Below are 27,260 nucleotides of genomic sequence, written 5' to 3' on the forward strand. Positions count from 1 at the left end.
CGTTCAGTCCCAGCCCAGTTCATTCAGAGCCGGGCGCGCGCTGCGTCGCAGCAGCGGCCGCTGCCGCGCAGCTGCCGCGGCCTCCTCCTCCCCGGGAAACCTTCCCCGGCCACTCCTCCAGTTCCTCCCTTAGTTCCTCCCCCTTCACCCTCCTAGAAGGCCGCGCTCGGTTGTTTCCAAGCTCGCACTTCCGCACTCCGCCCCGGTCCTGTCTGGACCAATAAGTGAGAGGTTACGGGTTGACGTCATGGATGGAAGCCAATGAACGCCTGGGGGCGGGGCGAGCAGCGGCAGCATTGAAGAGGTTTGGTCCCGGGTACCTTTCATTGAACGTAGCAAGTCGTGTGGACCTTTTCCTCCCAGGGTGTCTTGGCGTGTGTCAGGTTGCCCTGCTTACCACTTATGCAGTGTGCTCCCCCTTGACAAGTCCTCTTTCTCTTCTACCCACAGAACCCCTCTGCCAGAAGGGACCCAGCAGAAACTGTTTAGATTACAAAAACTGAGCGATCCCCTTCTGTCTCAGGATGATTTGGATATGCCTAGACAGATGCCAGTCGTTCTGCCATCTGAGGGATGCAAAATGCTGAACTGAATTCAGTACTTAGCCTGCTCCAAGTAATTTTTGAATGAATTTCTTTTAAACTGGAAGTTAAAAGTGTTACTCACCGCATCCCTGCATTTGTTCCCCCGACGCAGCCTGGGCTAGCCATTCTTTCAACCTGAGGTGTTCTTTCCGTGTTTCTCTCTCCGAAGCCTGATTCTTTTATTTTTTATGTTATTCAAAACCTAGAATCCTTCGCTATTGTGAGATGGAGACCCTCAGAAAACCATGCTGCGCTGTTGTAAAGTGGCGAGGGAGTATAGAAGTGAATACAATCAAAGGCTGAAAACAGTTTATGCAAATTGTTCTTCAGCCTGCTTTTTCTTTATATGCCCCCTCTTTTTTGCCTCCAACTGTCTTTTTCCTCACCCTGACCCAACATTCGCCTACCAGCTTAACTTTAGTAATCTACCACCTCCTTCCCTAGTCCCTTCTGCACCGCATTTTTATTAATAATTGAATATCTGGCTTTTGCTTTGGAATGGTTCTATGTCACCACACATAAATTATTTAATATTTTAACCTGTTTCCTCATCAGGAAAATGGCCCTAAAGTGCCTACTTCATAGAATGGTAATGCTTGCAAAGCTCTTAGGGCTCAGCCTGGTACGTGGCAGACATTCGTAGAAAATAGCTGTTACTGCAGCTGCTACTGCTACAGCTACGTCATCATTCCCCATAACTACATTTCCCAAAGTTCATGAAACTACCTACACTCCCTTAAATAGTTGCTCTAACTTTAATCTCCTCTAATACCTAAATTCCAATAATCTAATATATCCAATTTTATTTTTTGGATTCCAAAAATCCAATAATCCAAAATAGCCTACATCCTGACATAAATGTGATTTATTATGCTCCATGATATTTTCTTGTTTATGATTCTTCAGTTTTCTTAATTACATTTACCATTTACAATAAAATAAAAGGTACATACTTTCTCACAATTGGTTACTGAATACTTGTTTCCCAATACAATAGCAAAACAAACAGAAAACAAAGCTTGGTAAAGATTGCAAATTTAAAATGTGCTTTAGAAATAGCTACAAAAAATATTTTTGAATTGTCTGTATTTGTTGAGTAATACTATAACTGGTGGTCATCAGTGCCATTAATATGGGAGCTTGCTTGGGGACCACCTCTTGGGAATGTGCAATAATTGAGTACTGTCCTCTCCCAAACTCTCGGTGGGGTGGGGGTGGGGGTGGTTGGCCACCAAACGGCAGATAGGAAGAACATAAGGGATCCAAGCTGGTATGTGAAAGATTTCATTTTTTATTTCCCTTTACTCCATGGAGTATAATTAATTCTGCCTGCTCTGTGTCCAAACCATTTTGCCCACTTTAAAGCTTGGAATCAGCCTCCGTCTAATCACCAGCTTGATTTATTCACACCATCAGCATCCAACCCACCACTAACTCTCCCCTTTCAAAGACTACATAGGCTTTGTTGTTCAGAGTTCTCCAGCTGGGGCTGAGTCCTCCCTTGTCAACTGCCCGGACCCAGGAGGTAGGAACAGACTGCAGACACAGCCCTGTGCTTCCAGATCTCTCCCAACCCAGTTCCCTGGCTTTTCACCAAAGGGTGTTTTTTTATTAGTTTTTTTTTTTTTTCTCCCCTGAAACACAATTTTAGACCTGCTGTTCTGACTTGGACTTTAATGGCTTTTTATTAATGAGCAGCTGTTCACGGTTGAAAACAGATCATAAAGTCACATTCATTTCTTGATCAAGCCAAACAAAGCCTTACAGCTCATAGAGCGACAACTTTGAACAGATACATTTGAAAGCATAGGGCTTTCAGATGATAAGTTTAATGTTTTATTAATCTTTCTACCAGAGGATTTTACTTGCTTTCAAAGTAATAAACTTTAATATTCTGGAAAATTATAACTTAACTTTTTAATCTTCAAAATCACCATATAACAGTTAGAGTCAATGGCTTAATAGAGAAACCAAACAGTCTGAAGCAGCTTTTTTACTTCTTTTCTATCAAATGAAAATTAACTTTCCATGAAGCATTGACATAAATTCTTCCATCATAACAATTATTACAATGTGCAGAAATTTTTATTGCTTAATATAGAAAGACCTAAGATTTAAGGATAATTTAGACTTAATTCCTTCAGAAGGAGGATTGGATAGGAATGGAAAGAAAATAAGGCACATATTTGTTAGAAATTGAGCCAAATGAAGAGATGAGGTAAATTCTCATTTTCTGTGCAGTAGCGAGGTTCAGCACCCTACAACCTCTTGGCTAATGGCCACTTGGTTACTAGAGCTGTAAAATAGTTCAATTGTATCATGACATAAGCATGCTGGATCTGAAAAAGATGGAGCAATAGACGGCTTTCTATTATTTATAAGGGTAAATGTGTTGAAATTCGTACAACCAACAGAACAATAGTTTGTAGCCTGATCTATCTTGTATGAGAGTTGAAAAAATTACAAATAAAACAATACTGAACCAACAGTGGAAGACTCTTTCATTGAACTATGGCAGCACGGACATTTTGGCTTTGACCTTGAACAAGTTTGAGTCTTAGAGTTCTCTTTTGCAAAATTAGGTTAATTATTCCTGCCTTATAGACTTACTTTGCAAATTAAATATCACAATGTGTGTGGAAATGTGTTGGAAACATAGCAATAGAGTCAGTGAGAGCGTTTATGCATACAGGTTTATCTTCAAGTCCAGTAGACTCTTCTTGAGGTCACAACAGGCAACATTGTTTCCAATGAAAATAAAGATGAATTTTCTGTCATTAGCAACCAGAGAGAGACATGTTTACTAGTAACACATTCTAGAAAAGAAAAAGCAAAGCTTGAAGATATAGCCAGCCTGAAACCAACGCATCACCGCCTCCCCCACCCTTTGATCCCTTTGCTTTACAGACAGGGTGAAAGAGAAGCTGTCAAAACTAAGGCACCTGCAACACTTCCTCTCTCTCTCTCTAGTCTAGGCTTTTTCTCACTAATCATCCGATATATTTCTCATAATAGTATCTGTGGCCAATGTTTGACGATTTTCTTCTTGGTGTCATCATTTCAGCACATCTAGATTACCAAACTGATCTCCTACCTAGTCTTGTATTTCATTTTTCCAATCCTCTAAGTCAGCCCAGTCCTTTGTTGTTTAATTAATAGAAATATTTTTACAGCATAGCCTTCTTCGTAGTAACTGTCCTGTTCAAAATACAAAGAGATTTGCCATCATCTGTCAATTTAAATTCGTTTAAACTCTTAATTTTGGACTGTTGTTCGTGCATCTCTCTCTCTCTGACCATATAAGGCCCTTTAAAATATCAGACCTACTAGCAATTCTTATCAAAGGAATTTATCTATGTATATCAATATTTCATGCAATGAAAACTACTCATACAGAACATTTCTTGCTGAAGTTCTTATTTGAAATGAAATCCTTTATGAGTGAGAATTAAATCCTGCTATTATTATACTAGAAATTTTTGTGTGAAAACTTAATATATTTATTTTCCCATTTTAGAATATATATATATTATATATATATTATATATATAATATATATATGTTCTCATCTGCCTAAGTTCATAAATTACTCTAAAGAAAAACTAAAGGAAACTACTCTTGCCATGTAGCCAGGCACACTCATAAATATATTTCTGCTCATAGGCACAGAGCCTATTACCACAGCAACCATAATTACTTGGTCTATAACTGGGTGTGAATTTTATACACTGTCATTTGAAACATCAAGGCTGTAAGTCAGGATAAAGTGCAATTTCTGTAACATTCTGAAAAGATTTCTTCATTTCAAAAATCTTGTAGGGGAAAAGTTTCTTCTTGCCGCCTATTCAGTATTTTATTTAAACAGTTTAGCACTTACCGTGGGCACAGTGTGTGCTAAGCACTTTAAAGACATCAATAGAACACATAACCCAGAACCCAAAGGAATTCCTCTAATAAGTCAGTATCGATGGGGAAATAGCACTCCTGGAAGAACAGTGTTCCCATGAGGAGTTTTCTAATTTTAGAATGAAGGAATCATAATTACGGTAGGACTTCCAACTAAAGTGACAAGAGGTTTGTACCTATCTTGATCCTGATGACAGGCCCTCCCTGTTTGGTCTTACATATTGTGTCTGTATTTCTCTCTTGGGAGGGGAAATTAGAGAATGAATCTTAATGGTTCTTACACTGGAGATTGGACACTCCTTGCCAGCTACGGCCAGCACAAGGAAGCTGAAATACCCACTGATGAGCACAGAAGCAGTGGGTGACCTTCCAGCTGTTTCCCAAGTTTCCCCAAACCTAACACATAATGGACTCAGATCATGGCTTCAGCATTTCCATACTGAAGGGCAGTAGTAACTTTAGAGAGGTGTGTAGTATTTTAAGCTCTTTTCTTGCCCTAGCGTTGTCCTTGCCCACCTCTTCCAGCAGGGAGAATTAATTTCCTTTTCTCTTGTTCCTTTCACATTGTGCCACCTCAGATGTCCGACGAAAGTAGATGAGGCATCAGCATTAGGATCCCCACCAGGGAACAAAGGGACCCTAAAGATCAAGGGCTAATCTAGTGCCCACAGTGTCAGGGCCCTGAACGCCTTTCAGCTAAGCTCTCTACACCCCTCTCACCCCCCATGTACTGCTTGGGGCAGCAAGAAGGAAGGAAGGGCGAAGGAATGCATAATAGCCACAGCCATGTTTTAAGGAAAGTTTCTAGAATATACCACAAGATTACTTCTGTTTTTATAAGCCACTGCCCAAAAGTTGGTCACTCCTCATTGCAAGGGAAGCTGTTAGTAATCTTTGCACTGGGTGGCCCTGTGCCCGGCAAATGATTCCAACAATTAGCACTCTCATAGTGCTTATTACATGCTAGGCACTGTTCCAGTGTAATAAGAAGCCTCATGGTTTGTTGGGCCAGGAACTGACATGATATAGGCAGCGTCCTGTTAATGACGACAGGGGTGGCTATCATTTACTGAAAACTGACCACCTGTTAGGCCCTGTGCTGCGGGCCATACATATGATACCATTGTTCCTCAAATACCACCCTACCTATAGATATTTTCCAGGTTATAGGCGAAGAAACTGAAAGCAAAGGAAACTAAAATTGCCCGAGGGCATAAAGGGCATAGAATTTGAACAGGAATATGGACAAAAACTATCTTCACAATGAAACATTTTCCAACGCTTGAGGAAAAGTGGGAGGTAATTAAATGATGGAACTTGGGCTCTGAAGTTAGATTTTCTGGGTTGTAACCCCAGCTTTACCATGAGCAGCTCTGTGAACTTAGGTATTTAACCCAATCCTTTTATGTTTCAAGTTTCCTTATTTGGCAAAGGGAATATAATAAGGTTATCCTCATAAGGTTATAATAAAGAAAAAGTCCATGCAGAACATTCAGCACCCGGTCTAGCATGTAGCAAATCTTTATTTCATTGTTAATTATTATTATTATTGGTAGTAGGGGTATCTTAGGCAGCATTTTGGAGGTAAAACTGAGAAGAGATAAAAGCAGATGGACCACCTGGAATTCATTGCAATGATCAGAACTTGCAATGATGTAATGATGGAACTTAGGAGAGAGGAGAGACGAAAGTACAAGATACAAGCATTTTTTGGATTAGGATAAATACAGGAAGATATTCCTAGGACCTGATTACTCTCTGTTCTTTACATTGACTAAAACGGGAACATTGTATTTACTTCACTCAGTTTTCATATCCTGGATAGAACAGTACTAACATACCAAAAGATTCTTATGACTTGTTCAACAGCTAAATAGCCACTTTTTTCATTAAAAAGTATTTTTAAAGTTTAAAATATTAATTTCTAAGACAGCAATGTTCAGAGAAAGATTACTTAAAAGCCAAGAACTTAAAACCAAAACTATGACTAGAGCATGAATGAAGGAGGTGGGAAGCGCTATGGCCCCTGGGTTTCTAACGAATCAGAATTGCTACTTTTAAAAAGTAGCAATTAGATTGTAATTTATCTAGCATGAACAATTATGTGTTGATTCTGGAAAGTTCTTAAAAAGCAAACAACCACAAAGCTAAAGCAGTCAAATCAGGAAATTTCAACAAAGTCTGTGTCTAAGAAGCACATTTTAAAAAAATTCTTTGTATTAGAAAACCTCTTAAAAATTTTTTTGAACAAAAAATTTCCAGTGGACAGAATTAAAACTTTAGGTAAGAAAAGACTACAGATGGTGGGCAATTTGGTGACTTCCCCACAGTTCTGGTGTGAATAATATTTTTGTATCTCTTCCAGAACCCAAATATAGGCATTTGCTTCATAGATGCTGAAGTTGCGGTTTTTGGAATTCAGTTTTCTAACAGAAAGGAAGTGTCATGGCATGGAAAGTAAACTGGATTTGCATTAGAAACCCCGATTTTCAAGTTTTAGCATGAAATGGGGGACCACTGGATCTCCTTCTCCTCATCTTAGGAACGGAGGATTCTTGCCCTCACCAGGGTTGGAACTGAGAGTATAAATGTGCTCAGTCACCTGGTGGCGTATGACCAAGTATCAGTGTTTTCTGGACATAGCAAATTGTTTCCCACCTAGGGATTTCATGTGTTCTTTGAAAAACCTCATTGTCAGGGACTTTCTGCATTGTTCAATTGCCTTAAAATTGTGACAGTTTCTATTCCAGTTGTTTGCTTGAAATTTTGCAGTGTCCCCTAGGCATTCAGTGGTCTCCCTCCCAGTTTCCTTTTTTCTGAAGGGGACGAATGTACCACCTCTTCTGGACTGCCCTCCTGAAGAAGACTTGAGGCTTCACCCTTGCTAGCAACCTCTCTCTCTGTCTCTCTCTCTCTCTGTCTCTCTCTCACACCCACAAGGCCCACATCCGGATTGTGGGACACGTGTGTATGTCCTTTGGCCAACAAACTCCAGGGATTCTGTGATGTTGCTTGCTACACTGCAGCCCTCGGCTCAGCTGCCACCGCCTGCTTCTGCCAGCTGCTCCCTGATGACTCAATGATTAGATCCATCACCTATGCTTCAGACACCAGTTCATTGTGTGCCCCAAACATCAGGGAAGATCGATGATGCTTTCCATGTGTCTAATAAAAGTCCTTTTGTCTTGACTTGGCATTAGAGCTAGTATCTCACCCCTTTCCCTTTGAAAAGGGGCCTCTCAGAACAGCTCATTTTCAAAGAACGGCTCTTCAAAAATCTTCCTTTAATCTTCTACTCTTTTAAGCTACCTACCTTTCAGTGATAGCTTCCTTTCTACTTTGTCTTAGCCAAAAATCTATTTTAATATCTTGTTAAAACTGTATCCCTGGCTAAAACTTGTATCAAAGCCCTTTAGAAACTCAGACAGGAGGTTTGACACCCATAGCTCATTGGTTATGGTGCCAGCCACATACACCGAGGCTGGCGGGTTCAAACCCGGCCCTGACCTGCTAAACAACAATGACAACTGCAACAAAAAAATATTCGGGCATTGTGGCAGGAACCTGTACTCCCAGCTACTTGGGAGGCTGAGGCAAGAGAATCACTTAAGCCCAAGAGTTGGAGGTTGCTGTGAGCTGTGATGCTACAGCACTCTACCCAGGGTGACATAGTGAGACGCTGTTTCAAAAAGAATAAAAAAGGAAACTCAGAGGGAGATGGCTGCCTTCCCCTCCAGATTTGTAGCTTGCCTTTGTCCATGTCACGTTTGATGCTCCTATAACAGCCATCTGCTTGGCGATTTCCCTACACCCTGCCATCTATTAGATAGTAAGTATCTACTGAGTGATGGACATTAGGTAGAGGGCAGGGGAAAAAAACGGCCAAGTAAGGGAGAGCCCCTGCTCTGGTGGTGTTCCAGCCTTCACTCCTCCTGAATCCCATGCTGTATTCTTCACTCCTGTCAGTCATCTTCTGGAAGCTTCCCTCACCCAGCTCCATCCCTACAGGGTGCCCCTTCCCTCAGATGAGTGCCCCTCTTCTGTGCCCCTCCAGCCCAATACATCTCTCTCTCTCAGAGGACATACTGTATTGAACTGACCCATCTGCGCTCTTTCCCTAACCACACCAGGAACTCTTGGAGAGCAGGCACAGCACCTTATTCCAGGTACGGAGCCTTCTCCCTCACTGAGATGCCTGGTTCCCAGTAGATGCCATGTCAATATTTGTTCAACCAAATGAAATGCCAACATATTTGGATTTACTGCGTGGTGAGAGTTTATAATTTTTCTACTAAGCAGGACTGTCAGTGATCTGAAGTGAATATTCAAGGTTGGAGATGGGATACGTGCAGGACAGGAAGTTATGGGCTTTGTTTCAATCTCTGAGCAATCCCAGACACCTGCTGAGTGTCACTTGCTAGAAAGTAACTTTGTGAGAACCAACTCTACCTGCTGTGGATCTGGCTATGATGCCTGTATTAGGAGCATTTCCTTCAGAATATTCTGAACAAAACATGATTACACTTTTTATAGTATTAGATCGTTTGGTAAACTTAGCTAACATTGTTCTGCATTCTCCATTTTATCTTCTTGGAAATAAGATTGCTTTGTTTTATCATGCCTGGCTTGGATGAGGTCTACTCTTAGTAGTGGCAGTTTCAAGTGGAAAGGAGAGAAAAGCAAAGAGTGAGTTTGGATTGTTCCAAAAATCCATTCCAGGGACACCAAGAAAATGCTTCTTAGAATATTGGTCAGAGTTTGGCAGGCCCCCAAACCTGAAACACTCTAGAATTCCTATAGATCTGAAAGATAGCAATTCAGCGTGACAAAGGTCTAAAACCATCTTGTCTTGCTAAAATTTTTAGAAATTAGAATGGCTAAATTGTTGCAAATCAAGGCCTCATGAATGGATAGAGAAAAGCAGATTCCCCAGTATATTTAAAAAAAAAAAAAAAAAAAACCTCAAAATGCTTCCAATCCAATCTAAAAAGCTTAAGTCAGTACCAGACAAGTTTTTTTTTAATTCTTTAAAGGATTTTATGATTTGTTGGTTCAATAATTTAAAGGTGTCATATCTGCTTCCAAAAGAGAGATTTCTAGAAGTTTTTTTTTTTTTGAATGAAATAAGAACATACACATATAAGGGATCAAATAAAATTTATGTTTTAAAGAAATCCGATTTTGTGTTTAAAGCTAATTGGTACATTTATATATTATAAAAATATTTTTTGCATATTTCTTGAAAATGCTATAGACTTTTTCTTGGTGTACAACAAAACAGCTCATAAATAAGCTATTCTCGTATTTATGTTTTCAGCCTGTTCTTCATAATAGCACTTTAGTCTCTTCCTGAAAAATCTGAAAAAATGAAAAGAATAGACAACATTTTGTAAGTAGTAATAAAATATATTCTGATTTAAGATATATTTCATTAATTTTCACACTTCTCATATTTCATGGAACAGTTTACAGGGCAATAGTAATAATGAAAGGTTATTGTTTCACACGCCTGTAACCCTAGCACTCTGGGAGGCTGAGGCAGTGGATTGCTTGAGCTCAGGAGTTTGAGATCAGCCTGAGCAAGAATAAGACTCCATCTCTCCTAAAAATAGTGGGGAAGAAAGCTGTTTGGGCATCATGGTGGGTGCCTGTAATCATTGCTACTCTGGAGCTGAGCCAAGAAGGATCATTGAGCCCAGGAGTTTGGGGTTGCTGTGAACTATGACACCACTGGTGCTTTACCCAAGGCAACAGAGTGAGACCTTGTTTCAAAAGAAAAAAAAAGTTAGTATTTCAAAGTTTACCAATTTAGTGTTAGCATCAGTAATTTTTTCCCCAGTGAAAACGTGTAGAATGTTATGCTTACACACTCTTTGCATTTTTTCAGGTTCAAATTTTGCCATTTTATTTGGTGGAACCTCATGATTGTCTTTAAAAGTAAAATATTGTTAGCTCAGAAGTCAAAGTCATAAAAGAACCCAGGATTTCAGTTTATTAATGGTGTTTAAGTCGTCTTATGTTTTAATTGAAATACTAGTTTATCTAGTAGTAAAGAAGAAGGTATTGATTAACTTTTTACATTGATTAATTTTTTTAATCTGAAAATATCCTAAAAAAGAGTCAGGAACTACATCATTTTCTGATGATTTGAAAATAGAATTTTCTTACTGTTAGCAAAGTACCAGAGTTGTCAGGGACAAACAGAATGAAAGTCCGTGAAGATAAGTAGAAAACAACACATTTAATGAAATGCACGAGTATCTATCAAGCAGTACTTACCCAACTAGAACTCAGATTTTAATGCTTCTGAGGTGGGAAACATGAAGTTAAGCAATATTTGTCATCTTATTATAAAATAAGTGACTAGTCTTACTTTTATGAGGATTCTGGGGACCAGAAAAATAATACTGGCATAACTATAACTTGTGTGTTGTTCATTGCCCGTCAGCTGCAAACCAACTTGTCTCTGTTCAGCTACGGGAGGCCAGGACAAAGTCTCTGCAAACTATGCTTCTCCCTTTACTGCTGGGCCCCAATTAGTTTCTGCCATGAGGAGGGAGGAAAGGATTTACTTCTTCATGGTTTATAACTGTTCCCGAAGCCCCAGCAGTTGGTTTCTGTCCTCAGGTCATTTTGTTCCTTCCAGAACCAGCCTTACTAATGTCTTCTCATCCTGACTTTCTTTCTTTATTTATATTTTAATGCCCAAAATGCTTTAGTTCCCATCTAAATTATTACCCGACTTCAGAGTCTTCCTCCACCTTATTAATATAGTCTTACTTATGTGATGATTTTCTTTTCTTTTCCATTTAAGTCAATTGTAAACTTGTTAATATGTCCCAGTCAAAGTGCTTGATGATTTGCCTACAATACCCCTCCTCAATATTTCTCCCTAAGTCAGAGCTCAGCACTTACCTTTTAAGATGTAAAATCAATTAAACATTTTCAATATCTATAAAATGTAAAGCAGGTGCTCTTTATAAAAGATTTATTATACATATATATATTTTAGAAATGAGGTCTTGCTGTTGCCCAGGCTGGCCTCAATCCCCCTGCCTCAGTTTCCCAAGTAGCTAGGACTACAGGGGTCTGGGACTATAGCAGTCGGAGACTGCAGAGTACACCACTGCACCTGGCTTAAGCATGTGGTCCTCTAAGCACTCACAACTTAGTGAGGAAGGCAGATTTGATATAAGTTCAGTAAAAGTGAAAGGGCTATAACGGTGTAAACAATGCACAATTGGACACCAAGAAGACCACAAGAATTAAATGTATTGCAGAGTGGGAAGGAAGAACGGAAACCTATTACAGTCTTCCTAGGAATGATTTGGTACAAGGAAGTCATCTTTAAAACTAGTTTCAGGGCCTCTGGTGTTGATCATATTTTGCATGTAGTGAGGCATCTTTGAGGATTTGAATTACTATTATCATGACATGATCTTGTGGTTTAGGACAGAAATATGGAAGGTAGGTTGGAAGTGGGGGAGCCTGGAAGCAAGGAATTCACTTGCTAATAGGTCAAGTGAGAAGAAAAAATGCTGCCAACTCGAGTAGTGAGACTTGAAATGAGGGACAGATATGAGACATAGTGGTTGGAAATAGATGGCACAGAGCATCTCAGGGCTGTGGAGTTGAAGGAGGGGGAGAAGGCTCAGAAGTGTCAGGCTGCAGGATCAGAAAAGATGGCACCGGCATGAACTGAGTGGGGCAGCAAGAGAAGGCGTCTGCATGGAGGAGAAGATGAGGAAGTCCATGCTGAATGTGGACAAACACAGAGGGAGACGCCTTTCCCACTCCCACTTTCTCCTTTGCTCCTACCATATCTCTGTTCTTAGGTTACTTTTCTCTCCCTTTCCAACTCTTATACATTTTATGCACTCCTAACTTTCAGCTGTTGCTGATGGAGTGACATGTACACTGGTCTCTAACCATTCCATAGAGACCTCTGCCTCCTATTAATATTCCCGATATTCACCTTCTCTGTCTGCCTGCCACTTCTGGTACGAGCACCCTTTTTTTTCCCTTAATAAAACTACATCTCAAACATTCTCAGCACCTCACTTTTTGTGACCTATGTAAAGCTAACTGAACCACTGTGACTGCAGTGATTGGTTCAGGAATGGGATGTGACCCAAGCCAGGTCAATGCCATAGCTTTGGGACTTTTACTGGAATGGATGAGAAAGACATTTTTCTTTTTCTCATTTGGCTCCTGGGCTGGTAGAATGTAAATTGTGAAGGTGTTAGTGGGTACCTTTGTCATGGTGATTGGGGAGGTGAGCATAGGCTTGGGCGTGGAGGTACCACAGAGGATAATGGAGCCATGAGATGGACAGACAGAGGTTCTGGAGGGCATCATTTGAGTCCTTGGATCTAGCTGTGGCAGAAACCAGACAACTTCTGATCTTCTCAGTTAAGTAATAATTCTACTGCCTACAACACTTCAAGCAGAACTTCTGGGTCTTACAACGCAAAAAGAGTTCTGATATTTCCTGCACTTCTCATTCCCCACGTTGTTACATGCCGACACATCATGTGAATAATACTTTCTGTAAGGTTGTCTTATCTCTGCCATTGAGGCTGTCACTTTCTCTTTGTGTTTGCAGTGGTGCCATGCATAAGTAACCCCATTATATCAAGACATAGATAACAAATGAACGGTACTCACCTATAGTTACATTCAAAACAAAAACTGCAGCCATAAATATTTCCAAGAGCAGCATTCTTCCCAGCAGACAGCTAATCGCTGTAGTCATTATCTGGGCAGATGTACCCACAGTTGAGGCTTTGCTATTGCTGCTACTGCTGCTACTGCTGCTGCTGCTGCTGCTGGAGACAGACTGGGCTGGCAGGCTGAAAGGTCTGGATTCTACCCAGGCAACATTATCCAGTATAAATTCAATCTTAAAATTTTTTCCTAAGGGGGAAAAAAAAGCATCGCAGTGTTTGATTTTCCTTTTATTTTTTCCCTATTTTCATATGGTTTCAAACTAGTTTTTGCTGGCTAAAAAATGTATATGAAAATTGAGTCAAATGAATTAGTTTAAGTACAGACACATGTAGAGACAGTCTCAGAATTCAATCTGCCCATTAGCTACAGGCAAAGGGAACCTGCATAGATTTTCTTTCTGCAACAATATACCTGATTCTTAGGGCTGTAGTGCTCAGGACTAGAGACAGGCTGTTTGAAATGAAGGACAGTAGGAAAGGGAGGTGACAGTGTTCAATCTCTGTTTCATTCATTCCTCCTTGACAGGATTGGAGAAGCCTCAGTCTCACTTGGGGGAGATGGGATGAGTGCTGAACTTTTTATTTTCAACAATTTCAAACTAGAGGAGAGTCGAAAGAATAGTGTAATAAACCAGTCTGCTGGTTCCGTCTGCTCAGATTCAACAGTTTTTAACCATCTTCCACATTTGCTTTACGTCAGAGGCTATTTTTGTTGTTGTAAGATAGTGACCCTTTCCTCCTTCTTACCTCAAGTAAACATCTCAGGGAAACCACTGTTACATGTGTTTAGAGTGTAAAAAAACACATCTAAATAGCTCATCCAAATATTTTTTAAAATTTATATGCTGAATCTTTCCACAGTTTTGAATAGGAGGTAGGCAATATACAGGGTGACCGTGAAATCGTGTGCTATTTTAAGTTGCACGCCAACTTTATGGCCACCTGTATTTTTCCTTAAAATATTTTCTTCTAGGACTAATGCTATTGTCAATGGCAGAACAGCGTTTGCAATACTTAATGAGTACATGTAAATTTTCATTCCTCTGTTTTATCTATTATTTGTTTGTAAAAAAACTTTTCTGTTTTCACTCTTTTCAAGAGGAGACTATAATTAGATTTTGATCCCATTTGTGCTTTCACAAACATTAGCAATGTATTCTATAACTTTCAAGATGTGTGGGCACTGTTCTACAGAATTTTCTGCCGCTGATAGTTCATAACAAAGGTGTATTTGAATTTTTTGTCTTTCAGTTTGAAAAAACCTTGAATTTTTGCAGCAAGTGCATTTTTTTCCAATGCTTTTGAAGAGTAAAGAGCTGAGGGTGGTCTTTTTGTTTTATTTTGTTTTTCCCCTTCTGTAGAATTAATGGTCAGGAAGGCTAAGATAGTCTCATAGAAAGGCAGCCTAAAACTGAAGAATGGAACAAATATCCAGAATCACAGACCTCAGAGATATGACCATAATCAAGCCATGCTCTCTGGCCCCAGCTGTTAGTAATTCCCAGCTGACGATGTCAAGGAGATGAGCCATTGGTGCCCAAATTTTCTGACTCCCAGAATTTTGAGCAAATCAAATGGTGGCTATTTTTAAGCCATTAGATTTTAGGCTATTTTTTTATGTGGCAATAGAAACTGAAATAAACACTAAAATTACATAGACAGATTACATAAACATCACTAGACAGATATGTCTCAATTGTCTATTAGCAATACCATCTTCATCTGGGTTGGTAGAAGATACAGTCTCAGCTCTTTACTTCCTTTTTCTCCTGCCCAATTCTCACATTTCTGTTTTCGTGTTGGCAACCACAACTCACATTGCCTCTACCCAGGTGGCCCTGCATTGCTGTGTATGAAGCTCTGTGTAGACAAGTGGTGCTCAAGTTTGATTAGCAAGGGAATTTCCTTCAGTAGTGGGAGAGGGGGACCTGCTAGAAAGAGTCAAGAGAAAGGTGTTTTGTTCATGATCTCACCCATGCTTTGTTGTTACCGTGATTTTACTGTGGTCAATCTACTAATCGGCTAATTCGCCTAAAATAATGAAGAGGTGCATTAAGTTGGCCTTCCTTATTATACATAAGCAGGGAACTGAGACTCCATGCTTTATGAAAGAAAAGAAAGGGAATAGAAAGAGGAGAGGAGGACAGAAGAGAGGGAGAAGGGGAGGAGGAAGTAGAGCTAAGGGAAGGATGGAGAGAAGAAGGGAAAGAAGCAAGCAAATGAGAAGCAATGGCTCTTCTTCATAGGAGGTTAAACGGACACTGCCTGGGAAGCTCTGGATTCTGAGAAAGAAACCTTACTGTATAAAAAGAAAGTACTTTAATATTTTGTTACCATGGTGAAATGCCAAATTTATTTTATTGCTTTATTACTCCAGAGATTCCCCTTACTTTGGGATATTACTATTCAAAAGTGGTATTTTGAGGACGTTGGTCACAAGATTGGGTCTTTGCCACTGAATATTTATTGGGTCCACCTTCATGAAGAGGTGAGCGACCTTCTCTTCAGGCAAGGTTCTTGCCACATGCCTCATTTTCCATAAAAGAATTCTCTTTAGGCTGTTAAAAGAATTTGGCTCTCTGCCCTTGGTCAACAAGCAACAGGATACTAGGTACTTGTCTAAGAGCACAACGTTGAACTCATTGCCATTCGAGTATTAGTGAACATTTGGTTGATATATTGCTGCCAAGTAGGCAGATTGAACACATGTGGTGGAGAGCATAATCAAAGCATGAAGAATCAAAAAATAAGGGAAAAATCCTTCAGAATGATTTTAGCTTTTGATATTTAGGTATTTTGAAAAACATCAGACCATTGGGCGGCACCTGTGGCTCAAAGGAGTAGGGTGCTGGTCCCAAATGCTGGAGGTGGCAGGTTCAAACACAGCCCCGGCCAAAAACTGAAAAAAAAAAAAAATCAGACCATTGACTTGGCACCCATAGCACGGTGGTTATGGTGCCAGCCATATACACTGAGACTGGGTTTGAACCTGGCCTGGGCCAGCTAACCAACAATGACACCTGCAACAAAAAATACCCAGGCATTGTGGCAGGTACCCGTAGCCCCAGCTACTTGGGAGGCTGAGGCAAGAGTCGCTTGAGCCCAGGAGTTTGAAGTTGCTGTGAGCTGTGACACCACAGTACTCTATTGAGGGTGACATAGTGAGACTCTGTCTCAAAAAAAAAAAAAAATCAGACCATTGTTGGGAGTTCTTTTACTTATCTTTCTCTTTATAGTTACTTTTATTCTGTGTGTGTGTGTGTGTGGAGAGCAATGATAAGAAGCAGGGAGTGCCACTACATAACCTTTTCAGAAGGTAAGGCTTCTATAGGTCTTTTGTGGGCCCTGGATTGGGGTCAATAGACCAATGAAGGTTTATCTCAAGTATAAGCAGCCTATCCATTTCATTCTTTTAGATACTCTACAATCTGTCTCTAAGAGAGACCCTATTTGGGGACATACAACTTTGGCCCCAGTAGAATGGCTTTTACTCATTGGAGCCATGCCTTCCACCCATTTGGAAGAAACACGAGAGACCTCACTGTGGCAGTCATGGCCATGCTTCCTGGATCAATGCTGAAGATGTCACTTGGTACAGATTCATTGTACAGTCTTCCTGAGGACTCATAGGAGACACTTGCTGTTCTCAGAGCATGTTATAATTCTCTGTAGCAGCTGGTTTATGTGCCGGGTACTGTAAATCATGATAATGCTCATGTTTTCTCCTTTGTAGTGACTTTCAAAAGGACTACAGCCAACTTTCTGGCCCAACTCTGAACTCCTACCTGGGACATTAAAGTTATATGAGCCTACTTCTTTCTTTTCTTGAATTTGAAAATCCACATATTAATTTTTCGTACTATACATGTATTCCATGATTTAGTGAGAAAACTTAGAAAAATGGACACAAAAATAAAATATAAATCATGACACAATTTTGATTTTCTTACTTGCTTATTTTAGTTTCTATTTTGTTTTGTAGATCAAATATATTTATCTAAGCTAGACTTATTTTCAGGAACCAAGGCAAAATATAGGATGCTAATATCCATAATTTACTGACCAGAGTGGTATAGAATGCTTTGTTCGTTAAAAGAAAATTATAATTGTCCCTACTCATGTTTTATATTACTATGTAAGCACCCAAAATAGTACACTTACCTGTTTGGAGAGGAGGAGTAAGGTCTGTATAATTGGCCCAGCAGCTACTAAATGGAATAGTTGTATTTCCACTAAGACCACTGACAGGGTTATTATTGGAGTCTTTTAGTATGGCCTTCAAAGTCAGTGTAGTAATCTCTACTGATACACAATTACCCTTAAAAAAAAAAAAGGTAGAGAATTATAGCAATTGAACTGTCCTTTTCCGAAAATTTTTCTTTTATTGGAGGATATGCAAAACTTAATTTTTATAAATACTTTACTACAAATTCAAAGTCTGCAGAAGCTCCTTAATTTATGAACAGAGAGTTCATAAATATGAGCAGCAGTGAAATTCATTAAAGAGAAATGTTTTTAAAACCATAAAAGATGGTCTCCGTATGTCCAACTTTGAAGGGGCAGTACAGTCCTCAGGCTGTCAGCATACCAAGATTAATAAAGTTGGCTCACCCTCCAGCATTTATAGCTTTCAGGCGTCCTCAAACTATGGCCCACGGGCCACATGTGGCCCACCAAGGACATTTATCAGGCCCACTGGCTGTTTTTGCCACTGCTGCCTGTCCTTTTAAACTATAGTCCAATGGTCTGAGGGACAGTGAACTGGCCCCCTGTTTAAAACGTTTGAGGACCCCTGGCTTAAGTCCTTCACTTAAGTAAAATTTTGAGTTATCACTGACTTACATCAGAATCTCCTGCCTTTACTGAAGGCTGCTGAGAGAAGGGCTGTCCTGGCTGGGTAGCCACTGGCTGAATGATCACTGAGAGTGAGGACACAAAGGCCACGTGATGAACAGGAAATGCAAATGCAGACCTTTCAACTTGCTGGGCAGTCACCTGTGAATGGACACGAGTAATGAAGTGGTTTCTACATAATAAACCATATTCAGCAGCAAACTCATCTTAGCCAGGTTAAGTGTAATATAGTCATTATTTATTAAAAAATATGTTGGCCAGGCAAGGTGGCTCATGTCTGTAATGCTAGGACTCTACAAGGCTGAGGCAGGTGGTTTGCTTGACCTCAGAAGTTCAAGAGCAGCCTGAGCAAGAGAGAGACCTCATCTCTATTAAAAATACAAAAAACTAGCTGGGCGTGGTGGCTGGCACCTGTAGTTCCAGATTCTTCGGAGGCTGAGGCAAGAGGATTTCTTTAGTCCAAGAGTTTGAGATTGCTATGAGCTATGATGCCATGTTACTCTACCGAGGGCAACAGAGTGAGACTTTGTCTCAAAAAGTAAAATAAAATAAACAAAAATTAAAAAAATAAAAAAGCTATGTTCAGTATGCTAAATGAATATAATTATAAGATTTACTCTATAGTAAGTGTATAAAGCCTTATTATAGATATTTAAAGCAAAGTACATTTGAAACCAATACACACTTTTTTTTAGAATATATGCCTTTCCCCCTCAAACTACATTGTTATCCTTTTGGGATTCCTTAAAAAATAGTCAACAATGAATTAAAAGACATGCCTTCTAAATTACTGTCTTGAAAAAGAAAAAGAGAGTTAAAATGAAAAATAATATACCATATTTTAAATGGTGAAAATACATTCGTTCTTGTTGTATTTCTTACCTTAATCCACTCAGGGTCACTTGGACTGGGGAGAGGATTAGTAATAGACATGGAAGAAATATTAAATCCAAGGCTGCTGCTGCTTTTTCCTAAAATTACGGCTCGTCCAAGAGAATCAATAATTTCCTGGAGTTCAGATAATTGCATCTGCCCTAAGGGGAAACAGTATCATGACATGTAGAGGATAAAAGTATAGAATTGTGGAAACAAATGAATATTTTCTCTTTAGCTTTCTTTGCATTGCTCCACCACATCAAAGAGTTCTAAGAATTCTTTCTCATTATGTAAGAGCAAAACCTAACAGTCATATTAACAAGGTCAAGAAAATCAAGAACTCAGAAGACTTGTGTTTTAAACTGGAATTAAAGAAACAAAGATTGATTAAGTAACACAAGCAACACGAATGCAAATATAGTAGAGGAATATGTCTGTTAACTGAATACCTTCCCATGGCAACTTTTGTTTGGAAGTGAAGCACTATTGTGCATTTTTATCATCACATGCCAGTTTTTAAGACTAGAGTGTTAATTTTGGAGTGAAAGAATAATTAGAATCCATCAAATTCTTAGTATGTACAGATTGTTACTTGCTTTAGACCTTTGACATGTCTAAATGTCAAAACTCATTTTAACATTAAATATAGTTTCTGTTCCCCTTTTCTAGCATGGCAGGTCCACGATTTCCTCTTAAACCTACTTCCCCTTATCTAACAAGGTGGCCCCTCAATGCCTCACATTCCTGGTACTTTTGCTTGATCTCTACTACTTCATTTTTATCTCCACACCATGTCTAATCCATTTCAGATTTCTAACTCTCTCTGTCTCCACTAGAAGAATCCTAGCTAAATCTCTTATCTGCAGACCTACAAATACATTTTAAACTGGATTTCTCATATCCATTCTCGCCCTCTTTCCACTCCATTCCATACACAGCAGTCAAGAGGGATCTTCTGAAAAACAGTTGTAGGCCAGGATAACCTTTTTTGCTCTATCATGAGGCTTGCTAACCTCTATTCTTAGAAATCCTGCACCTTCCATTATCCACAGCCAAGTCTTGAGGATCCAAATCACTGAGTTTTTTCCATCAAAGCTGAGCCCTAAAGCTTAGTGTACACAGGAAGAAGGAGGCAATGTCCTGGGCCCAGGAGTCTGATTCAGGACATTTTGAAACCCACAGTCTTAGGGAGTTTCACTCCCTGTCAGAAAAGGTCTCTTCTGGATAAATGCTCACTCTTTGAGATCACTCTCTCTCCCCTCACTCCCTCCAGCATAGTCTTCTTCAAGAAGGCCTTCCAAGTACCTTAACTTGAAGGTTTCTTATTCCTAACCTCAGGACTCTGCCTGCCCAGAAATTCCTTTAAAACTAATTAACCCCTTTCTAGGACAATGGGGAACTTCTGGATATCTGTATACTATGTAAAAACTGTGGGGAGCCAGGGGTAAGGCTACGTGCTCATATTTCTTGCCACTTCCCAACATTTTGCTGTGAGTCACCAAGTTACAGGGCTCTCTTGAGACTTGAAACCCTATTCCAGTCTTGTATGTCTGGAGAACATGTCATTAGCCTGTTACTCCACCCATCCCTACTCTCCACACTCTTAAACGCCTTCTTATATCTGCCTGGGTAAGTCTGACTAACAAGCTAAAACCGTTTGGGGGGGCTTTGGGATAGAAAGATGGTATGTGAGGGCATTGGGTCACATATAGGAAATAAATCACAGTTTCTCTGGGTAACTAATGGCCAGTGTGGTGAATTTTTGACCTCCCTACCTGTAAGGGATTACCAGAGATTTCTAAGAGTGGCTAAGTAACCTGTGTGTGTGCCCTCTGTACCTTCTGGACTAAATGAACAGCCTATGTCATGTTAAGTACAAAGCCCTGACCCTGTAAGTCTGAGGAAGGACAGGGCTGATGAAGGAAAGGAAACTTAGGACCCTGGGCAGAGATCGTCATGTGAGATCAGGCTGCAACACAGGTCTTTGCTTCCTGTGCTCTTTCAACTAAAATTAATGACCTCCCTCCATTCACGCAAACCTTTCCACAGGCTTATCCCCACAAGAGAAGGAATTTCTGACTGCCTATTTGGTGGATTTCCAGGGTAAGAACATCACAGGTGCATGAGGTCAACGCGTAGTAGCACCCCCTGACCCCAGGAGAAAAGGAGTGATGACCCCCCTAGTGGCAGTAAGTGAGAATTTCACCTAGTACACCCGTCACAGAGCCTAGGAGTTTAATGAAAACGCTACCCAAGGGAGATACCGGAGTTTCCAATTTTGTGGGCCTGATGTTTATACACCTTACTGGATGCTCTGAGAAAGTGAGACTCTGTCTCTAAAAAAAAGAAAAAGAAAAAGAAAAAGAAAAGAAAAGGAAAAGAAAGCAGAAACATTTTACTTCTGCAACTTTGCAATGACATTCCATGATTTGACCACATTATTACGACCTCTCTTAGGGTCTTGACAGTCAATGTGTTCTCCAGGCCTTGTCCAGTGAGGGGCTTTGAAGCCTAAGCTTCATTAGCTGGATGGTGAACCTTCCTCTGACAGAGAGAGCTCCATCTCTTATTCTTGGAGAGGGAAATGCCTAGGTGAGAGTACTTGTGCTTCACCACTGGAGACAAAGACACAGCTGGGAGTTAGCAGCTGGGTACACTACTGCACTCTGGAAAGCCTGGTACCTCAAGAGATGTGTATGGAGAACAGAGAGGAGCGACCCACCCTGTGGCAGAGGCTTGTAGACAAGAGGGTACCATGAGGGCCTGAGGTTAGGACAGTCCCTTAGCATTCAGCTACTAAATAGAAAGGAGAAGTTAAGAAAGTAACTCTGAGGGCCCGAGCATTTACCCAAATGTCCAAATTGAGTCACCCTAAGGAAATGATTTAAGCCAGCAGACATACCTCTAATGGGAAAGTTAGGTTATTTTTATCTGTGCTATGTAGCAAATTGGGTATGGAAAGTCAGGGACCCAGAGAGGGAATGATGGATGGTGAGAACAGTTAACCATCCCAGTCACAGGAAATAAAGACGAATTATGCTTCTGTTCATCTGCCCTTGGTAGGGAAAATCTGAGACTTCACTATGGACATCTGACCCACCACCCCACTGTTAAGAATATGCAAGGGTCTCCAAAAAACATCCACGGTCCTTCTTTACACTTCTGAAGCTCCCAACCTGCTACTCAGCTTCCCCTCCAGCAGCTCCCCCTTCCTGGTCCTCTCCTTTCCAGACCAGTTCTTCCAATGTACCAAAGTCTCCGCAGTGGTTTCCTCAGCCTAGAACCCTATTTCTCCTTCCTATTGAATCACTGAATATTTTCATCCTTAATTTCTGAGCTATAAGGTCACTTCTTTAGATAGGTTTTTCTGTATCTTTCTATATTAGATCAGATTCTTTTGTTGAATTTGCTAGTAACCCCAGTAACAAAGTACAGGCTGAAATTCCCTCACAGTTCTAAATGGTTTGGATTAGGGAAGTAGAGAAAAGAAAAGAGTCTCTAGGCCATTACAAGTTCAGGATGTGGGGCTGGTGGAAGTTCCTGAGGCCTGGTTCACCAGACCCTGATAGGGTTGCATACGGATGCAGATTCTGTAATTGCATCCCCCTGATGCAAACAGCTGTTATTCCTACCTGTAGTGTCATTGCTCAGGAACTGAGTGGGAGGCTCTCCAATCTCCAGTTCAATTGTGAGTCCCAGGGACCTCTTCCTCCGCAATCTCTCCCCTCTTATTATTTTACTGATACGGATTTTGTCACTTGGTATCTTCAGGAATAAGGCAAGATTTCTAACCAGATTATTAGAACTATAAAAGTCATCCTCTGTTACCACAGGTAGTTGGAAAGAAACAAATATGACTGTGGCAGTGTGGATTTCAACAGGTGTGGTTCCTTTGACCAAAATGTAAAGCATCTGGTAGGTTCTATCAAAGTAGTTTTCACCAACAAGAGTGGAATCCAGGTTAGGAAGGAATTGTTCTATGAAGGAAAAAAGCCCAAACAGCACAACTAAATATATTTATATTATCATGCTTTATCATGTATTATCTGTTTGAACTGAGAAAATTTGGAGAAATTCAATGTTATTCTGTCATAAGAAAGAATTAAAAACAAAAATAGAATGGACATGCAAAATTAAAGTCAATCCTTTAAAATACACTATTGATAATCATTACATATTAAATTATTTTTTAAAACAATTTTTTATAGAGGGGATAAATAAGAAACACATCTAATTATGAACCCAAGAGCCTAGACTGTACCTGTAACATGTTCAGAATTTTAAAGCCCTGACTGAAGACTTTTGGTAATTTAAAAACATAAATTTAACTTTACTAGCCACCTAATTTATGCAGTGTTATATACCAACTCTTAAGAGAACATTTACAATTCAGGGTTTCTATTTTTACCAAGGACAAAAATATGTAATTAAAATGAAGGATACATTAAAATATCTCAGAAGACTCTTAAGGCAATGAAACCCGTTTACATTTCAGCCTGAAAAATCTTGAGTGGTTGATGCAAAACAAATTCTACTAGGGAACTGAATTTCACAGAAAAGATTGAACTGAATGTATACTATATTATATATACACACATACATATAAGTTTATGGCAGAGTATCGCAAAATCTAAGCGGTAATAAATCCACTAATACCCAGTGAGCCCAGACAAATGCTGAACCTCATAATAGTGAAAAGAGACATGTATCTTCTTACCATATTTTACTGTGAGATTTACTGGGAAAATAAATTACAATTTTAGGAAGAAGAGGGAATTTCTTATGGATATGACAGACTACAGCATTAAGAAACCACTTCATTGTTCCTATACATTTTAAAATATCTACTAGCATAAATCCTAGGTGCTTGTATCTTAAACATGGTGTGAATCTGAAAACCGTACATTGTGTTACCAAGTGAAGCTACTCTCAAGCTACTTGCGGAGGAAAAATTCATCATTTATCCCAGGTAGCTTTTCTTATGTTTACACAGAAATGAAGGCAGCAGAGACATAAATATAATAAAATGTGTTGGGTGCCCCTTCAAATACGTATAGATTCATAATATAGGGACATTATTTTGTATTCCAAGTGCTAAAGCAAAAAGTTCACCAAAAAGCAATGCTATTTCAGAAAACAACCACCACTCCCATCATACACACACTTATCTATAAGAGGGCGGTAAAGGTATTGCTTTCCAACCCTTCAGCATGTGTGCGAATAGTTCTTTATATTACATTCTGCCCATTGAGATAATTCCCATTCTCCTGAATGTCAGAGCGCTTGGTACCATATGTGTTGTATTAGAAGAGTGAAAAAATTATGAAAATTAAGCTGTAAATACGTGCAATTACTTATATGAAAAGTGATAATACTGACTCTCTTGGCTTATAAGAAGGCAACATAGCACAATGGTTAAGTGAATGGGCTCTAGAGGGAGACTGGTTCCAAGTCCCTGCTCTGCCTGTACCAGCTCTGAGACTGCTGTGGACTGAATATATCCCCCAATATTTATATAATTGAAGTCTTAGTAAGATGGTATTTGGGGATAGGGTCCTTTGGTAGGAAATAAGGCTTACATGCAGCTTGAGAGTGGTGCTCTTGTGATGGAATTAATGCCCTTACACAAAGAGACAGCAGAGAGCTTGCTGTCACTCTCTCTGTCACCTGAGGACACAGCAATAAAGGGGCCACCGCAAGCTGCGAACAGTACTCACAGCAAAACCTGACTGTGCTGATACCCTGACCTTTGGTTTCCAGAGATTGGAGAAAACAAATTTCTGTGGTTCAGCGCCCAGTCTGTAGCGTTTTCATACGGCAGCATGACTAAGACTGAGACGTTGGCAAATTACTTGACCTCCTGTGCCTCAGTTTAATCACCTGTGCTTTCCTCACAGAGTTTTCATGATACAGTAACAATAAATTACAGGTGAAGCTCTCAGAATAGTGCCTGGCATATAGTAATGTCTCTAGAAATGTTAGCTATTCATATAATTAGCAGAAATAGGACCTGATCTATAAATGGTAGAGTACAGATTATCTATTCATATTTGCAAATCTAGCTTGTATTATGATCTACAGCAGGGGTCCTCAAGCTTTTTAAACAGGGGGCCAGTTCACTGTCCCTCAGACCATTGCAGGCCCTGGGACAAGTCGGCTGCTAAGCAGGACAGGCAGCGGTGGCAAAAACACTCGGCGGGCCAAATAAATGTCCTAGGTGGGCTGCGTGTGGCCTGTGGGGCCATAGTTTGAGGACCTCTGCTCTACAGAATGCAGTTTTGTAATGGTTAGCCATGATTGTGGAGCACATCTGAGGTAGCACTTGTGGAATGGAAAGTGTGATGTTGTCTTCATTAGAACCCTATTGAACAAAAGGACTGAAAACTATTAATAAAGGGATGAGCGTAGCTTCTTCCACAGGTTTTATTTAAATCAAGAGTTTATCACATTTACTTCATACTGTTTGGTTGACATAAGACTAGTTTGATTGGTAATACTTCTGATGATTACAAATTAATTTAGGATCTGACCTCTATGAAATAGAAGTAAAGCAGAGATAAGGTAAACATTCTAAGCAAAATCTCTTGCGGCTGTAGAAATGACTAAACAATGTGTATAGAATTAAAAAGTTCTCAGGGAGCAAAAGAATGACCCCCACAAACAAAAACTAACATCTGCATTGTGCAGACAGATGAGTTCCATTAAGAGTCAACTTGCAGGGCCCTCGTGTTGTAAGGGAACTCATTTTACTATTTGGGGGACCATGGCTAAACGCTTATTTTCTGTGACATTGGTCAATAGCCACAGAAGGTATTAAAAATATTAACAATTATACATAAAGAATTTTATAAGCAAGCAAATGCATATACCAGGTGTACTATGCTTTTGCAAGGAAATACCTGTGCCTAGATGCTCCTTCAGTTCACAGTATTTCTGTTGAGCATTCCACACCGTATTTTTGGGACAAACCAACCAATTGTTCACATAGACATCCAAACGCTGGAGTGTGGAAAAAAAGATTCCTACCACGACAGCCTGTTAAAAATAAATATTTTAAATAAATCAGTGAAACAATATTTAGAATTTAGCACTTACAAATATCCTTCCTTTACCTTCCATAAAATATTAAAACTAAATTTTATGGATTTAGAATAACTTTGGAACTAAAATTTAAAACTGGGCTTATATTTATACAGATGGTACAACTTCACCCTTAATTGTTGATTGTCAGTAGAAAAATGATAATACTAGAAAGAGATTCTTGGAGAAGTATCTCTAAATTTTAAAAAGGGGTTTCTCTAAAATTGCAGTCCCCAGTCTCTGGGGCACACAGCAGGACATGAGCAAGGGGCAGGCTAGAGCCGCTCCTCATTGCACACATCACTGCCTGAGCTCCCCCACCTGTCACATCAGCAGGGACATTAGGTTACCATGGAAGCTCGAACCCTGTTGTAAATGGCACCAGCAAGGGAACTAAGTTGCGTGCTCCCTCACTGTCCCTGGAAAAACTGTCTTCTATGAAACCAGTTCCTCTTGCCAAAAAGGTTGAGAACTGCTATTATAAAAGATAATAAGGTACAACCCAGGCTTTCCCGTACAGGGGCAGGATACAGGTGGTGGGGTGTGTGTGTGGTGGGGGTGGTTAGCAGTGCTCTATGTAACCACATAAAATTAGATAATGTTGAAAAAAATACCTTTGAGAAGAAAAATTGGTAAGTGAGCTAATAAAAAGTAGTCGAAATAGCTATCCTTTCTGATTCAACTGTATTCATTTTCCATGTTTATACTCCTTACATTTTGTGGTAACAGATATGGCCCCAATGTAAGGAGATGGGCTTTTGTAAGGGCAGGAAAGGATTAATAAGAAGTCTAATAAGCTATGTATAGTTTTGGAATCTCCTTTTGATGGCATTTTCAGAGGGTCAGAATACACTAATAGTCACACTACTTTGTAGTCACCATTCTCATTAAAGTTAAAATATTCTCTTTCCATTTTTAAAATAACAAAAGCCAAATTCCTATCTTAGTCAGATAGCATTGTAGGTGCTGGCAAAAGCCACTGCCTTCTTTGAATTTATATTCCAGAGTGGAGAGAGAGAAAAAATTAATAGAAATATTACAAAGTAAAATCTGAAGCATGTTAGAAGTTTACGAAGCCAAGTCAGGAGGGGTGGTGAAGGTTGCCCTGCTGAGAAAGTGGAATATGATGAGACAGGGAGGTTAGCCACTTAGGGTAGAGACGGGGAGGTTAGCCACCTAGGGTAGAGACGGGGAGGTTAGCCACCTAGGGTAGAGACGGGGAGGTTAGCCA

At 39.9% G+C, this 27,260-nt stretch overlaps 1 protein-coding gene across 1 annotated transcript in view; it reads right to left on the reverse strand.

The window, feature by feature from the left end:
• Positions 1-19: 19 nt before the first annotated feature.
• Positions 20-27,260, reverse strand: part of PKHD1L1 (PKHD1 like 1) — a 160,697-nt gene continuing 133,456 nt past the window's right edge. The window contains exons 72-78 of the mRNA XM_023518204.1: positions 25,849-25,984; positions 22,582-22,926; positions 18,956-19,107; positions 18,062-18,214; positions 17,381-17,537; positions 13,154-13,406; positions 20-212 (exon numbers count right to left, since the gene is read on the reverse strand). Coding sequence (XP_023373972.1) covers positions 20-212; positions 13,154-13,406; positions 17,381-17,537; positions 18,062-18,214; positions 18,956-19,107; positions 22,582-22,926; positions 25,849-25,984 — 1,389 coding nt within the window. The remainder of the gene's footprint in view (positions 213-13,153; positions 13,407-17,380; positions 17,538-18,061; positions 18,215-18,955; positions 19,108-22,581; positions 22,927-25,848; positions 25,985-27,260) is intronic.

This window comes from Otolemur garnettii, unplaced genomic scaffold, assembly GCF_000181295.1.
Source record: "Otolemur garnettii isolate 467f Iridium unplaced genomic scaffold, OtoGar3 scaffold00004, whole genome shotgun sequence".
In the NCBI taxonomy this organism is placed as follows: domain Eukaryota; kingdom Metazoa; phylum Chordata; class Mammalia; order Primates; family Galagidae; genus Otolemur; species Otolemur garnettii.